General features: G+C 58.4%; 6 protein-coding genes across 6 annotated transcripts; 3 read left to right on the top strand and 3 right to left on the bottom strand.

Moving 5' to 3' along the window:
* Positions 1–1,524: 1,524 nt before the first annotated feature.
* Positions 1,525–4,071, top strand: B0H64DRAFT_316978 (Mechanosensitive ion channel-domain-containing protein; the record flags this gene model as incomplete). Its single annotated transcript, XM_062800314.1, has 2 exons — positions 1,525–3,117; positions 3,172–4,071. 2 exons carry the CDS (start codon positions 1,525–1,527, stop codon positions 4,069–4,071), a joined length of 2,493 nt encoding a protein of 830 aa, XP_062662888.1.
* Positions 4,072–4,143: 72 nt separating this feature from the next.
* B0H64DRAFT_388232 (concanavalin A-like lectin/glucanase domain-containing protein) lies at positions 4,144–5,080 on the bottom strand. Its single transcript, XM_062803257.1, has one exon. It carries the CDS (start codon positions 4,932–4,934, stop codon positions 4,263–4,265), a length of 672 nt encoding a protein of 223 aa, XP_062662887.1. The 5' UTR covers positions 4,935–5,080; the 3' UTR covers positions 4,144–4,262.
* A 2,004-nt stretch (positions 5,081–7,084) lies between these two features.
* Positions 7,085–7,921, bottom strand: B0H64DRAFT_371731 (uncharacterized protein; the record flags this gene model as incomplete). The annotated part of the gene is made up of 1 exon (XM_062802179.1): positions 7,085–7,921. The coding sequence occupies one exon, from the start codon at positions 7,919–7,921 to the stop codon at positions 7,085–7,087; it is 837 nt and encodes a 278-aa protein (XP_062662886.1).
* A 449-nt stretch (positions 7,922–8,370) lies between these two features.
* B0H64DRAFT_472513 (uncharacterized protein) lies at positions 8,371–9,802 on the top strand (the record flags this gene model as incomplete). The annotated part of the gene is made up of 3 exons (XM_062807937.1): positions 8,371–9,186; positions 9,271–9,487; positions 9,549–9,802. 3 exons carry the CDS (start codon positions 8,371–8,373, stop codon positions 9,698–9,700), a joined length of 1,185 nt encoding a protein of 394 aa, XP_062662885.1. The 3' UTR covers positions 9,701–9,802.
* A 441-nt stretch (positions 9,803–10,243) lies between these two features.
* On the bottom strand, positions 10,244–13,604 carry B0H64DRAFT_422844 (glycosyl hydrolases family 31-domain-containing protein). The gene is made up of 2 exons (XM_062805582.1): positions 13,318–13,604; positions 10,244–13,264 (listed from the first exon to the last, which is right to left on the bottom strand). Exons 1-2 carry the CDS (start codon positions 13,400–13,402, stop codon positions 10,389–10,391), a joined length of 2,961 nt encoding a protein of 986 aa, XP_062662884.1. The 5' UTR covers positions 13,403–13,604; the 3' UTR covers positions 10,244–10,388.
* Positions 13,605–14,622: 1,018 nt separating this feature from the next.
* Positions 14,623–15,502, top strand: B0H64DRAFT_371729 (nucleoside diphosphate kinase; the record flags this gene model as incomplete). Its single annotated transcript, XM_062802178.1, has 7 exons — positions 14,623–14,642; positions 14,777–14,807; positions 14,863–14,906; positions 14,965–15,023; positions 15,080–15,124; positions 15,179–15,244; positions 15,309–15,502. The coding sequence occupies 7 exons, from the start codon at positions 14,623–14,625 to the stop codon at positions 15,500–15,502; spliced, it is 459 nt and encodes a 152-aa protein (XP_062662883.1).
* Between the last annotated feature and the right edge of the window lie 535 nt (positions 15,503–16,037).

The following is a 16,037-nucleotide window of genomic DNA, read 5'->3' as shown; positions in this document are numbered from 1 at the left end:
ACGTGGTTGTGAGACCCCCCCGCCTCTCGTGTACATACATAGTTCCAGACTTGCCGTTGCCGTGTCTCTGACATAGAATGTAGAATCTGGAACAGGCTATTCTGTACCTTGAGACTACCTGACTCATAAAACCGCTCCGCTGGAGTTGCCGTGATATCTTGAAACGATCGATCGAATCTAGACCTACTTCTAAATGAGACGGAGGTCTGCCGCAAGGAACCGCCTTCGTTTTTGGGACGATGGTCGGTTTCAACTCTCCACTCGCGGTCCCAGGAGATGGGGCGATTTCGACAATCTCAGGGTCCACATCACCGTTTGTCCATCGGGTTTTATTATTAGCAGCACTCCCATTTGGTTTCGACAACCGAGCCGAGGCCGAAACGGCAAAGGGAGGCTCCGGAGGCGTGGGTGGAAGGAAGGGAGGGTAACTTTACGAGTGACAGCGAAAGTCCAAGGGGTCAAACCAACTTAGCGCCAAGCGGATGCCAGTCCAGTATGACGTCACGGCCCCTGCAAATTTCAGGGGAATCTCCAGCGCGCTCCAGCGCCAACGAAATCCCATCCACTTCCAATCAACAAGCCTCCCGATGTTCCAGAACGCCCTTCCCCCGAAGACGTTCGCGAGGAAAAACAAGGCAATGTCTGGGGCGCAAAAAGGAAGATGTGGAAGGGGCACAAGAGCGTGGGGCAATGATCCTCAAGCGCATCTGCAGCCCTCCCGATTCCGCGTCCCCCGCTCCTTCCGTTTCCGCCTGGACCAGTGGGATACCTTCCATTGGGAAGCTGCAGGACGGCAAGAAGAGGCAGGCATGGCAGGAAGGGTGTTGCCCCCGTGCACCCCAGCCGAGTCAGCCAAACGATTTTGCGGGCCAGAAACACAACCGTTTGCCGCCGCAGAAACATGGCAATTTCTGTCAGTTCCCTTGAACCCTGGGGTAACACCCTGATTCGTGGTTCCGACACTCCGGCCAAGCCATCTTCTCGAATTTACTTGGTATGGGAAGCGATCGGAAATTCTGTGCCGAGTTGGAGTTGCATTCCCTGCGGCAGGGGGTTCCGCATTCCATCTCTGCGCAACTCAAAGGGGTGATTCCATTTACCCAGGGATCTTCACCTCACAGAACTACTTGGTACAAACAAAACATGAAGGAAAAAACCGTTGGATGAACAGGCCGCCGATCACGACTTCAGTGACGGCGTAATGGAACCGTCCCGCGTTATGGTCGACTAGCTCGGGAAGCTTGCAACTGACTGGAGCCAACACCATCAAACCTTGACGTGCTTGATCCGAACCTGTGCCACATCCTGGAGGTGGGTGGTATGCGGTGGGTCGTTGTGCCGATCATCCTGTGAACCGGGGATCAGAAAACCTCGAGACCCCGCGGAGTTGATACATCAGAGTTGTGGTGCTTCACTGCATGTGGAGAGCCTTTCTTTCGTATTGTCTCCTTTCTTCTCCCGCACCCCCAAGGAGCCATTGAGCCGACCCCCCGAGCAAACCTCTCTCTCTCCGATGCGGTAACCATGGCTTCGTCCGCAGAGCCGCAGCAACCGCCCGTGAGGCCGTCGTTGCATGTCCAGATGCCGTCGTACTCCGACCCGAGCCCCGAGACCGACGACGTGACCAAATCCAAAGTTGACCCCGACCATCTAGCCCCTGATGCCGCGCCTCTAAGCCCGGAAGATTCGAGGGAGGCCGCGAACAGGTTACACGATGACCTGGAACTCCTCCGCGCCGAGCGCGTTGTGTCAACACAGGAGCGCGACTCAAACCGGCCCAGGTCGAGGACCAGAAGCCATCGAGAAGGGGTCGAGGACGCCTTCAACACAACCACTGCCCCGACAGTCGTTGCCGCCCCCGTGCCCGTGAAGACGACAACGTGGCTCACCAAGCTCTGGCTATGGCTCAAAAAGTTCCCTCGCATCCTACGCTACATCCTTTATGCCATCCCTCCGGGTGTCATCATCCTCGTCCCGGTGTTCCTCGACCTGTTCGCTTATGACCGCAAAGGTGATCCGGTCGGGGGGCCCGGTGGCGTCCAGCTCCTGTGGTTCGGCATCTGGCTCGAGGTAATCTGGCTCACCCTCTGGGCTGCTCGCATCGTCACCTCCGTCCTACCCCCTATTGTCGCCTTCGCTGCCGACACCGTCGGATCGACGAACCATAAGAAGTGGAGGGATATCGGGCGCCAGCTCGAATTCCCCACGGCCTTGTTTTTGTGGCTGTTGGCCATCTTGGTGTCATACCGTCCCATCCTAAACCATCGTGTTGTCGACCCCGAAGACGACAATAAGCTACCCTACGTCACCTGGATCGACGTCGTCTTCAAGGTTATCATCGCCCTGTTTGTCCTCGCCACGCTGAACCTGGTGGAGAAGGTCCTGATTAAATGGATCGCGACCTCCTTCCACCTGCGCACGTATTCGCACCGCATCCGCGAGAACCAGATGCACATCGAGTACCTCGTCACCCTATACGGGTACGCCAAAACCCGCCTCGAGGCACAGGATCCGGTTTGGGACTCTCCATCTAGCAGACGGGGTTCGGGCCAGTATCCATCGCCGTTCAAAAACATCCAGAGCAACGCCCGCCAGGTCTTGAGCAAGGTCGGGAACGCAGCCAACCGCATGGCCGGCGACTTTACGGGCCGCAAGTTTCTCAAGGGCAACCACCCCCGCAAGGTCGTGCTGGAGCTTCTCCGGAACTCCGAGTCGAGCTATACGCTCGCCCGCGTCTTCTACCGGACCTTTGTTCAGCCGGACAAGTCGACCGTGGCGGTTGAGGATCTGTTCCCGGCGTTCCCAGCCCAGGAGGACGCCGAGGCGTGCTTTGGCGTCTTCGACAAGGATCTGAACGGCGACATCTCCATGGAGGAGCTCGAGATGGTATGCAATGAGATTCACTTGGAGAAGAAGGCCATCGCGGCCTCGCTCAAGGACTTGGATTCTGTCATCAAGAAGCTGGACGAGGTCTTCATGTTCCTCATCGTGGTCATCGTCATCATTGTCTTCATCAGCATCATCTCAAACTCGGCAGCTGCCGCGCTGACTTCGACGGGTACCGTGATCCTCGGTCTGTCGTGGTTGCTGCAGGCCACGGCCCAAGAGTTCCTTCAGGTATGTTGCCGCTATCTCTCTTTCACTGCGTTGTCCATATGCTAACTTGGGCAGTCCATCATCTTCGTCTTCGTCAAGCATCCCTTTGATGTGGGCGACCGGGTCACCATCTACGGCAACACAGGCTCCATGATGAAGGGCGACGACTACTACGTCCTCGAGGTCTCACTCCTGTACACCGAGTTTAAAAAGATGGAAGGCCACGTGGTGCAGGCTCCCAACTCTGTGTTGAACACACTCTTCATTCTCAACCAGAGGCGCAGTCAGGGTCTGGCCGACCCCATCAACTTGAAGCTCCGCTTCGGCACATCCGAGGCACAGATCGAGGAGCTCAAGGCCCGGATGCTGGATTTCTGCCTCCAGAACAAGCGAGACTACGCGCCGCGCATCATCTCGGAAGTCCAGACCATCGACGAAGTTAGCAGCATCACCATGAACATCATTTTCTTCCACAAGAGCAACTACCAGAACGAGCTGCTCCGCCTGAACAGGCACAACAAGTTCGCCGTCGAGCTCATGCACCAGATGCACGACATGGGTCTCGAGACGCCGCATCTCGTCCAGCCCGGTGGCATGCGGCACATGCCGCTGTACTGGTCCCAGGTTCAGCCGCCTCCCGGCTATCAGGCCGCCACCGCCCAAGAACCCCCCCCGCCGCCTTCTAGCCCGGGCATGGGCATGCGGAGGAGAGGAAACAGTAGGGCTGCGGTTGTGGACGCAGGCATGGACTTCCAGGATATCTACCACAACAGGCGGAGGGACAATAGCATCACCCGGCTGCCTTCGATTAGACAGTCACCGAGAGAGGAGGACGAGATGGTTCGGCCCAGCGGGGACGAGCAGTATAACGAGAAGTCGGGCAAGAGGCAGAGCCTGGATAGCTCATCGTCTCGGAAGGCATGGAGGCCTAGGAGCCGGTCCACAAATAGGGGTTCGATGAGCAATGTGGTGTGATACACCAATGGAGAACTAGAAATTACTCACTACGGCTTTTAATACTAGATTGTTTTGCTGGCCTGTTCACAATGCTAGCATGTTAATAAATGAAGTGAACCATGTCAGGTGTCTTGCCATATTAAATGTCCTTCATCCACAAGACCGCCCGTACACTCTAATTTGAATACCATTACACCACAATTCGTACATTAGTTGTCGCCCACAACCCGCGCGCACTTAACCTTCTTCCCATCAACAATCTCACAGCTGGTCAGCCTCCCGCCCTGCTCCTCCAGCTTCACATCCAGCACCTCAGCACCAGCCAAATCCCTCTCACTCCCATCCTCGAGCGTAACCCCCGCCCCAAACGTGACACTCCCAAAGTCCACCAACGCCACCGGCAACTCAGGCATCCCCTCGATCGGAAAATCCTCCACCACCCACGCGGCCTCCCGCCGACACAACCCCTCCCCCTCCCCGCCCGCCGGCAAAACCTTCCTCACACTCCCCACCGGCACCGCCCCCTCCCCAACACAGGTGACATTCCTCCCAAAATTCTCCGCCACCACCACCACCTCCTCCCCAGCCCCATCAACACCCCCAGCCTCCAACCCAAGGGTAAACCTCACCAAATCCCCCTCCCCCACCACAAACCCACCCCCAAACCCCTCCTCCGCCCCCTGCCCGGGCCCCTGGAACCACGCGACCGGCTTCTGCGCGCCGTCCAGCGTGCCGTCCCAAAAGACGTCCACTCCCGCGCGCAGCGATCCCCCACCTCCTCCACATGCGGCTGATGCAGGTGTGGCGCTGTCGATGCCGACCCAGAAGGAGGCGGCGTACACGCCGACGGTGTTGTTGGCAGTCGGGCCGGCGGTGGGCATGCGGGCGGGGGGGATGCGGAAGGTGCCGGTTATGGTGGTGAGGAGTGGGGTTGAAGTGGTGGTGTTGGTGTTGGGGGTGGTATTGGGGGGGAGGGTTAGGATGGCGCCGCCTTTGGTGGATTCATCGTCGTCGCTGGTGGCGGCGAGGAGGCGGGCGTTGCCGGGGGTGGTGTTGGGGAGGGTGTGCAGCAGGCGGTAGGGTGCGTGTTGCTGTTGTTGGTGTTGTTGTTGTTGTTTGGGTTGGGGGGTGGTGGTGTCGCGGATTACGCGGTGGGGCAGGCGGGCTGCGGTGGTGGTGCCGGTGACGGTGGCGAGGAGGGTGAGGAGGGTTGTGGCCTTCATTTTGGGCTATTAGAGTGGGAATGGTTGAATGAATGAATGAATGGATCGATGGATGGCGGGAAGAACGAATGTTGAGATCCCGAGGATGGCACGGTCGCGAGAGTGGAAAGGTTCAAAAAGAAAGAGAACCTGTTCGTTCGGTGCGAGGGGGAAAGAGTGAATGCCCAAAGGAGAGGGATCGTCCGTTTCGTTGATCCAAGGAAACACAAGACCAGGAGACAAACAAGAATGGCGGTTACAGCCCCCCTTATAAGTCCCCGCTTAAAGGCGGACGCAGCATGAAAGTGTCACGCGTTGTGGTTGGGAAACGGACGGCCCAATTGGTCCACGGGTTGCGATATCGTGGAAACTCCCCGGCTGCATTTGTCTGTACCTGGCAGCACTGCCGCATGGCTGCAGGCGTGTGGTTTTACAGGGCTGGACCCGCCTCGCTTGGGAGATTACAAGTACAGAGCACGGTGCCACGGTGGACAGCGGGAGTTTGAGGCTGGTGTCCTGTTTGCCCGCTCGGATCTGGAATGCTGGAGTGCGATGGGGTTTGGATCCTGCGAGAAGTGCTTGGCGCCGTGTGGAATGGTGATCGATGGCCGGCTGACGAAGTGGAAAGATGCTGCAATTGCCCCTGACTGTCCGTCTCCATTGAAGTGTTGTGCAGGCGATGCGACCGGGGTGAGGTTACGTTGCTGACTCTCGGTTCGCAAGGTTGGATTGGCTGCCGTGGTTCCGGTACCTGACGCTTGCCGACCGGGATCCGGATGATTGGTTCAGGGCGGCATTCTGGAGTTTGCCCATAAACGTTCTCCGTCTGCTCAGAAGGGTTCCGACCTGGTAGCCAGAAGCTGTCGTTATTATTACCGGGAGGGCGAAAACGTGTTTCTGGACTTGGGAGTTCGCTTTCTTGGAGCAAGTTGCTAACTCAGCATAACTTCGATCACGTCGCTAAACGGTAAACCTCGCATCTGTCGCGTTTCGTCTACCGTTTCCGAACTCTGGTTCCCAATACTATCGTGGTGTGATTCGAACACCGTATATTCCCCCCACGCGTTGAGAATTTCCACACCACAACGCAGTGTCATGATGCGCATGTCGTAAAAGTCGGGAAGTCGCGACAGCTCGAGAGTCCTCAGGGCGTCAAAATAAAGTGGTTCAGCCCTCTGGTCAGGGCGGACAAAGCCCAGAAACGGGCTGAAAAGTGTCACCGCTCTGCCGGACGACCTTTCAGCATTTATCGGTGTCTTTCGACAAGTTACACAACTGGATCACCTCCCAAGGCTTGAGTTATCCATAAAATTATGCACTGCAGGAGGCTTGCCCTATTGTGTTGAGTGGAACACGAAAATGGAGAGGAATTTAAAGATTGTTTTGATGTCGGGGGAAGTCACGAAGCCTGATAAAAACAAGATAGATACATTACGAGGATCGTCTGGCTATTCAAAGTTTCAAAGTCTCTTGCCAGCGGCACTGTGGCCCTTGCGAAGGGTATGACGTTTTGCCTACAACCTCCCTTGGCCGTCCTCCCCAGTCAGATAGGGAGGCTTTGTGCTAGCCACCCTGACAAGGACCCATCCGGCCTAACAGACGAAGCAAATGGGCCGTCAGTGCCTCTCCGCAGCTTCTGTAATGACTAAACCCGAAACCTACCGCTTCAAAATACTACGGCCGCAGTGGTATGTCACGACGTCCATGTCAGGGGAACCAGACACACTCGGTCAAGCCATGATATGTAGGTATTAGTTATCAGCGCCTAGATGTCTCCCGCATACCACGTTTCCCCGCTCTGCCGGCGCAGAGTGCGCCCAAGCCACCGTTTACTTGGTAGCCAAGAGGACGTAGGCCTCGAACCGGATCCCGCCGTACTGCGCAATCTCCTCCCGCACCGACTCCCTGACCGTCTCGGCCCACCGGGCCTCCTCCTCGGGCGTGTAGCCCTCGCGCGCCCTGGCCATCATGGGGCCCGACGTGAGCTCGGTCAGGCCGGCGATCTGCTCCTCGTCGGCGACGACGAGCTCCTGGTCGAACACGTCGATCTTGCGCCGGTGGAAGCCGCCCTCCTCGTAGAACTGCGGGCTCGGCGTCGGCATGAGCCCGCCCGGCAGGTCGGGCCGGATCTTGCGCTGGGTGGCGTGCACGATGTGCATGGGCGCGAAGCGGCGCCAGCAGGTGACGACGGCGAGGCCGCCCGGGCGGAGGGTGCGGTAGGTCTCGCGGATGGCGTCGACGGGGCGGACAAAGGTGAAGATGCTGAAGTTGTCGATCGAGTGGGTGAAGTAGTTGTCGCGCACGCCCTTGAGGTCCTGCGAGTCGAGCTCCTTGCACTCGACCTTGCGCAGCGGCGAGCTGACGAGCGACTCGTTCGCCGCCGTTACCATGGCCGGCACGATGTCCGAGACCAGCATCTCCTTGGGCAGCTGGTCCTCGAGCAGGCGGGCGACGAGCGCGGCCGCGGCGATGCCGGGGCCCGCGGCCGTGTCATGGACAACCGAGTCGGGGCCGATGGGGTGGCACGACTTCTGGATCTGGTCCGTGACGATGTTGCGGAGGATGTTGAGCGTCGACTGGCCCGTCTGGCGGACGTAGTTGGCGGCAAACTTGGAGAAGTAGTCGGGGAGGGGGAGGTTCGGGTGCTGGTCGGTAGCGGAAGCCATGCTGGAGAAAAAGACCAGGGCGAATAATAGCGTGAACCAGAGAGGGCGATGGACCGCGGCAGAAGATGATGGAGAGGCAGAAGCGGAAAGGGGGGGGCAAACCGGCCGACCATATATACGGGTAGCCATGATGGACGGCGAAAAGTTCCTGTGCAAGATGTCTCAAATTGCACAGCTGGGGGCCGAGGGGGGCCGAACCGGCCGACCATATATACTATGTACGGGTAGCCATGATGGACGGCGAAAAGTCCCCGTGCAAGATGTCTCAAGCCGCAGAGGCCGAGGGGGGCCGAAGAAGCGTCGGGTTGCCGGTTAGCTGCCTGCGTAAGCTTCAGATGCACGACCGGAGTTCGCGCTGCGCCGCAAGTTCACGAGCGAATCGCGCAGTCGCTTATGAAATCTGTTGGTGATATGAAATCCGTTGGCGATGGGCTCTAAATTATGTAAATATGTTTGTGTGTGAGTTGGGAACCAACGCCCAACGCCCAACGCCCAACGCCCAACGCCCAACGCCCAACGCCCGGCTGCGGGAGGAGAGGAGGGAGGCCACGCGACGGTTCTGGGAGAGCCAGCGAGCACGCTTCCCCGACGCTGCCAACCAGCTGTGCCTGAATCTGCAGCGGTCGACAGCGCAGGCTTCGCAAAGGAGCACCGCGATCCCATTTCCCGAGGCGAGACTGGCCGCGGCCCAGGCGCGGACAGGGTACATGACCATCGTGTACGCTGCCGCCGCGTGGGCCCTGACCCTGGGCACCTTCATGGATGCCGATCAGGTCTACTTCGGGATGGTGTTGTCGGGGCGGGACCTGCCCGTCCCGGGCGCCCTCGACGTGGTCGGGCCGCTCATCAACATGCTTCCCTTGTCTGTGCAGCTGCCGCTATTAGAGGGCGACCGCGAGACTAGTCCTAGTAGTGTCGGGGCCTTCGTCGGGCGAATACGAGACGACATTCTCGGGTTGAACGAGGTGTCTCACTCGGAGACAACCGACGGATTCGACAGGCAGTTCGCTTCCATCATGGGCACGCAGTTCGAGGTAGCCAAAGGAGCAGGACAAGTCGAGTCTCCGCCGGCGGACTCCAACTGTCCCGACATGCAGTCCGGCGTTCCCCTGAGCCTGATTGTCCAAGGACACAGCGGGCTGCAAATCCTCTATTCCACCGCTCGCTACTCCGAAGAGGATATGAACAATCTCCGGTCCGTCTTTGAGAATGCCATGGACTGCTTGCTGCAAGGCGACGACGACGAGAGGCCACTGGCGCCCGAAGTCCGAAAGGGGCTCATGCCGCGCGAGATGGAACAGATGATCTGGTAGTGGAGCAACTGCGAGTCCCTCGAAACCCTGGACTAGTCGAAAGGAGATGACCTCATGACCCTATTCGAAGGCGTGGTAGGGAGACAGCCCACGGCGGTCGCCGTCACGCGCAGCCAGGGACGCGACATGACCTATGACGACTTCGACCGGGCGGCGGCCGCCGTCGCGCGGGAACTCAGCTGGATCGGAGCCAACGAGCCCGTGTGCGTGTACGCGGACTGGTCGGTCAACTGGCTGGACCGAGAGGATGATTGTGCAGGCGGTGCGCGATCTGATGAAGCTGGACTCGAGCACACGGGTGGACCAAGACTCAGACCTGGCGGCGCTCGGCGGACATTCGATCGTGCAGTTACAGCTCGCGGGCCGCATCTCTTCACCCATCCAACGAAAGATCAGCTTAAGAACGACCATCAACAATCCCGTCATCTCGCGCCTGGCGGCCGCGGTGGATGAGATAACGAAGTGAGAGCCAGGAGAGGCGGCTGGGCACCCTCCCTCCTCAAACGTCAAGGCCGCCGGGGACAATGATAAGCCACCACTTATCGCCTCCTTATTCTCCCTCCCCACCGCCTTCCTAAGCTCCTCCTCCCTCTGTCTGCTCGGCGCGTCACTAGTATCGCCGCCCCTGCGGCTACCACCCAAGCTGCTGCTCGCATCATCATTCCCAGCATTGATTAGCAAACCGGGAACCAAATCCTGGCGCCGAAAAATGCGCCGCCATCACGAATGCGCGGGGCGCTTGCTAAAGGGACTCAATGGGAGTGAACGAAGTAGAGCGGGCGACGCCTTCCGGTCTCCGTCGCCGGTGCCGTTTGCAATTGCTACGGAGGCGGCCCCACTCCGGGAACGCGAACGGGGTTCTCGGCCCGTATACCTCCGCCGGTCACAAACCAAACAGCCAGGTGGGGGGGGGGGGGGGGGGGGGGGGCAGGGACAAGCCACCACCGATACGGGGTGACACGGCAAAAACGAGGCAACGCCCAAATATCCCAAGCATACGACAAGAAATCAAAAAACAGCATGGATCCAACAAGTCTATATGCCGCCTGCGTAGGTACACACACAAACACACACAAAAAGTCGCTCGCTCCTCCATATAACACGGCAGGAGTGAACACACACACACACAGCCCAACCACCCCCACACACACCCCTTAAAACGCAACACTCCAATCCGCGCCAATCCGCACGCCCACCTTCTTGACCACCGCAAACGCCGCCTTGCCCTGCGCCGCAGCCGTGTACTCGACCTTGGCCTCCCAGGTCCTGCCCTCACTCTCCACCGTAACCGTCTTCTTGGCGGCCCAGCTCGCGGGCGCACCCACCACAACGATACGATCGACGCCGACGGCGCGCATCTGCTTCATCCAGGGCCCCTCGACGACGGCGGCGGGGTCGCGCGCCTCGGCATCGACCGAGACGAGGCTGCGGGCGGCGGCGTCAAAGACGAAGCGGCGGTGGATGTACTGGCCGTGCTCGAAGTCGAACGAGTCGCCGTCGTCGACGTAGAGGTCGCCCTCGGCGGCGGCGGCCTTGGCGTCGCGCGGCACGGTGACGACGAGGGTGTAGTCGTCCCAGCGCATGAGCTCGGTGGAGCGGCGGGGCACGTCGCGGCGCGCAAAGACGTGCCCGCCGCGCATCAGCAGCGGGATCTTCTCCATGGGCGCCTCGAGCGTGACGCTCTTGCCCTTGGCCGTGGGGATGACCTCGTAGGTGAAGTAGTCGTAGTAGACCTCGGCGTCGGGGATCCAGATGTCGACTGACGTCTTGCCCTCCTCCGTGACGGGCTTGGCGAGCAGACCCGTGTTGCCGACGAAGAACTGGTCGTCGAGGGCGAAGCCGCCCTCCTCGGACGGGTGCGTGTAGAACATGGGCTTGATGACGGGGGTGCCGTCAAGGTGAGCGTGTCGGAAGGCTGTGTACCAGGACGGCAGTAGGCTGTAGCGCAGGCGGAGCGCCCCGCCGATGATGGTCGTGTAAGGCTCGCCGATAAGGTACGGCTCACGGCGGCGCGCGTCGATGTGGGCGTGCGCGCGGAAAAAGGGGTAGAAGGCGCCGGCTTGGTACCAACGCGCCAGTAGCTCCTTCCCAGGGTTGCCGAAGAAACCACCGACGTCGGCGCCCGAGAAGGGGAAACCCGAGATGCCCTGGCTGAGGACCATGGGGATTGACGCCTGGAGGTGGCCCCACTCGGCTTGGTTGTCACCGGTCCACATGGCGCCGACGCGCTGCGAGCCGGCGAAGAACGAGCGGGTCAGCACGAACGGGCGGCGGAGCTCGCCGGGCTTCCGGGTGATTAGGGCATGGTAGGTGGCGTTGTGGAACGTCAGGCCGTTCAGGTTGTGCACATCGCGATGCTCCCAGTTTCCGATGTGGAGGTTGTCTTTCGGCATGGTCGTCTCGGGCCCGTTGAAGACAGACGGCTCGTTCATGTCGTTCCAGATCCACGTGTTCTCCATGGTGCCCTTGAATACGTCGTACTTGAAGAGCGACGACCACCATTCCCGCGCAGCAGGGCTGAATGCGTCAATCCAGTGCGACGAGCCGGGCCAGCACCAGCCCTCGAAGATGTTACCCTCCTTGTTCATGACGCCGAGCTCCTTGGACTTCATCTCGGCCACAACGGGGTATTTGTTGACGTTCTTGATGTGCGGGTCAATGATGACCACCAACTTCCGGCCGTGGCTGTCAAGCTGCTCGCCCATGCCGATGGGGTCCGCGAACATGTGCTGGTCCCAGGTGAAATACTTCTTCTCCTCAGTGTACTCGATATCGAGCCAGATGACGTCGTAAGGCAGCTTCGCCTTGTCCATCTTGCGGTCCACATCCTTGACGTCGTCGTCCGAGACGTAGTTCCAGCGGCACTGGTGGTGGCCAAGAGAGAACTCCTGGGGCATAGCGGTGGTGCCGGTGAGCTCACCATACTTGGCGGTCAAGTCCTTGGGGGTGGGGCCGAGCAAGACGAACACATCGAGCAGGCCGCTCTCGGAGAACCAGTGCGTGTGCGTGTTGGTGTTTGACTTGCTGCCCAGAGAAAGAGGGTTCTTGGCGTCTTTGTCCTTGGTGATGTCAACCCACGTCTCGGCGGCGTTCAACCAGAAGACGCCGACGCTGGAATCCTTGCGGTGGGCCTGCATGAAGGGAATGGAGCCGTAAAGGGTCATGGGGCTGTCGAGGATGTACTCGAAAACGTCGGCGTTATACATCCTGTACGGCTCCTGGTAGTTGCCGTCGCCACCGCGGGTCTGCTTGAGCGAAAGGGAGCTGGCGTGGGATGGGATGCCGTAGACATGTTCGTAGCCGACAAACGAGATGTCGAGTCCAACACTCTCCGGGCCGCGAGGCTTGGTATCCGTGTTTCCTCCAAAGGTCTCGTCCCACCAGGTAGATTCGTCTTCGCCCTTGGGCTCTTCCTCCTTCTTCTCCTCTGCCTTGTCCTCCTCAGTCCCTTCGCCCTCCTTATTTTCGGGTTCGGGCTTCTCAATCTTCGGCCGCCAATGTTCGACGTTCAGAAGGCCCTGGTCGTTGAACTTGATCTGGCTGGCGCCGTCCCGCTTGAAGTCGATGCTGAAGGGAGACAGCTTGATGATGGCTTCAAACTTGGAAGCCGGGCCGTACTTGACGGTGAGCTGTGTCTTATCCTCAAAGTCGACCTTGGCGGCTGTGTCGAGAGTTAACCCCCCAACAATCGCCCATTGTTCCGCCTCGTTATACCGCTCTTTCCTCGTCTTGCTGTCATGGCGGAGCTCAATCTCCCCCTTCTGGCGCTTCTCCTCGTCGACCGTGACCCGGGCCGTCCCGGACTCGTGAAAGGATACGGTGATAGGCAACCGGACGGTCTCGCCGCTGTCATTGATGGTCTTCACGATTACGGCTTGATACTGGCCGTTATTGAACGACCCGGAGTCGGCTGCAATAATGTAGGGCGATTCCCACGAGCTCGAGCCGAGGGCGTGATCTGCAAATGCCCGGTTGCGGTTGCAGAAGCCCGATTGGTGGCACTTTTTAAAGTCATGCTCCTTGACGGCGACTATTCTTGTCAATCGCATCGTCCGATGTCAAATTGGCCATGCAGGAACTTACCTGCAGGGGCAAATGTTGCCGAAAGCGCAGACAACAGGCCGAGGTACGCCGTCCATCTCGACGACAGCGGCCCTGCGACGTGCATCTTCAACCCGCGCCCGCCTGTGGCTGTAGACTCGGAGGACCAAAAACAAAAACAAAAGCAAAAGGAGAAAAGACGTTTATATCACTATCGTGTTCATCGAGAGACCTCCAGGGCCGTAGAGGTACTCAATGGCTGGCTGGTTGACAACCAATGTTTATTTCGAAGCATCCGCTTTCCACAGGAGGATCGGTGGAAGCTGTCTCGTCTCACGCTTTCGAAAGCTGGCAGCCCAGATTGGCCACCTTGCAGCGGGCGTGAGCCCCGCAACGCTACCCCTGCCCAGCGGCACCCTTTTATCCGGTCAATAACCCCATAAGTAAATATCTAACAAATGCCAGCGGTTATTGAGTCTTCGAGGAACAGTCCTCGAACGCGATACCACAATCGCGGGCCTTTGTTGGTCTACGGCAGCGACGAAAGGGCCAGGGATTTTCAGGACGCCGAATTGCAAGATGTGAAAACGAATGCGAATGTGATAGTCCAAGGGGCCCAAACATCGTTTAAAACGACCTTGCCGTACCTTGTACAATCATGGTGCTTGACAAAATTGGACAAGGCGGGTTACCTAGGGAACTCATCTCATGCCGGCAAAACATGTGCTGGGAGAAGGCATCGTGGTTCGTCAAGACTCAAGAGCCGCCAACAGAATCCTCGGGAAAGAACAACACATAACCCAGCCATCAAGGTCCATGTTATCCTGAGAGGCTTGTAATTTTGTCCATCTCCGAAATCAATTGGGTTCTGATTGGCTTCATTCTGACTGCCTTGCACAACTCGCAGCTCACCGATCCATAACTAACGCTCAATTCCAACCACTTACTCAACTGAGCGGTTGGCTGTTGGCACGTCGGCGTCACATCGTTGCTGCGTATCCAGGTTGACGACCGGTGAGCACCGCAGAGATGGAGGTGGAGCAACAGATGAGAGAGAGGAGAAAGGTGCCAGTTGGGCAGACAGACGAGCAGCAACAGAGAGGAAGAGGTCGGGCGCCAGCTCGGAGCTTCTCGCACAGCTTCGGCATGTATGGATACCTAACCCTGGGTCTGGCCCTCTGCATGTTCGTTTATTTTTTCCGCAACCCCACACTCGAGCTCCTCTGTGGCCGACCTTCTTGTTCGACTCTCCTCCCGCAACAAAATCCTCCACCTTCTCTCTCTCCGCAACAACCACAAGCTCAACCCATTTCCAAACCAACTACAAACCCCCAAGAATCAGCCACCATGTCGACTTCCGAGCGGACGTGAGTTCCCCTCACTATTTACTCCCAATTCCTCGCCGTTCCGCGAGCCGTCTACCCCTGGATTACCCCGCCATCCGCTCCTTGGGCCACTTTACCCCGCCATTCTAGCAGACGGTGGACTAACATGGCGACAGCTTCATTGCCATCAAGCCCGATGGTGTCCAGGTATGCAGCACTCGGCCCTCCTATTCTTCGAACACTTTGTCTGACATTTTACTAGCGTGGGCTGGTCGGCAACATCATCGCCCGGTTTGAGACTCGCGGGTAAGAGAGCCCGAGTACTGTGTCCAGCCCGTTACTCTATGCTAACTTAGAGGCACAGCTTCAAGCTCGTTGCCCTGAAGCTCGTCACCCCCGGCCAGGAGCACCTCGAGAAGCACTGTAGGATTCCATCCCCCATCTTCTGCCACAATGACGCAGGACACTGATAATCCCAGACTCCGACCTGTCCTCCAAGCCTTTCTTCAAGGACTTGGTCACCTGTATGTCAACCCACCCGCTTTCTCGACCTCCGCCCATGCTAACGCTCGCAATAGACATGAACAGCGGCCCGATTGTTGCCATGGTTTGGGAGGGCCTTGATGCCGTCAAGACTGGCCGCGGTATGGACCCACCTCATCCCCCCCATCCCCCTAAGGAAACCAAAGCTGATATGACCATCTCCAGCCATGCTCGGTGCCACCAACCCCCTCTCTTCGGCCCCCGGCACCATCCGCGGCGACCTGTGCCTGCAAATGGGACGCAACGTTTGCCACGGCTCCGACAGCGTCGAGAGCGCCAACAAGGAGATTGCTCTGTGGTTCAAGGACGAGGACCTCGTCCAGTGGGACTCTGCCCAGAAGGCCTGGATCTACGAGTAAATTCAGCCCATCATAATAACTGGCTATGGAAGCGGGGATAGAGATTTGGGTTTCTTTTTGAAGGCTACCTATTCTTGAACTCGTTAATCCATTACAGAACAAAAAAAGCCCTCCTTATGGCCAACTCTGTTCGAACCATGGCGTGATGTCTCCTTCTGGTCTCGAATTACTTGGATGCACCATGAAGTCTGCGCGGTCCTACCTCCTTGCCATCAGCAGGAGTGGTTGCCATAAGTTGCTCCATGCAGCCCGTTGGCGGTGCTTTAAGCAAGTGATAAACCGGGTGTCGTCGCGGGGACGCGAGTGTGAGCAAAGCAAGATCTAGCGAGGTATTCCGGAATATGAAGTGCTTAAAACGGAGTATCGGCGGGTATCTGGGGTCATGATGAAAGGGACGATTTTGCGTGCTAACATACTTGGAGGAGTTCAGGCTAAGGTATGTCTAGAGATTGTATATCAATATAGGGAGTGGTCTCGAAATCCTTAGAAAGACGAAAGTGTGTAACTTCCAGGTTGTAAGGATTTATTTTCTCGA

This window comes from Chaetomium fimeti (assembly GCF_033439085.1).
Source record: "Chaetomium fimeti strain CBS 168.71 chromosome Unknown B0H64scaffold_2, whole genome shotgun sequence".
NCBI classification, from domain to species: domain Eukaryota; kingdom Fungi; phylum Ascomycota; class Sordariomycetes; order Sordariales; family Chaetomiaceae; genus Chaetomium; species Chaetomium fimeti.
This window is presented reverse-complemented; position numbering and strand designations above follow the sequence as displayed.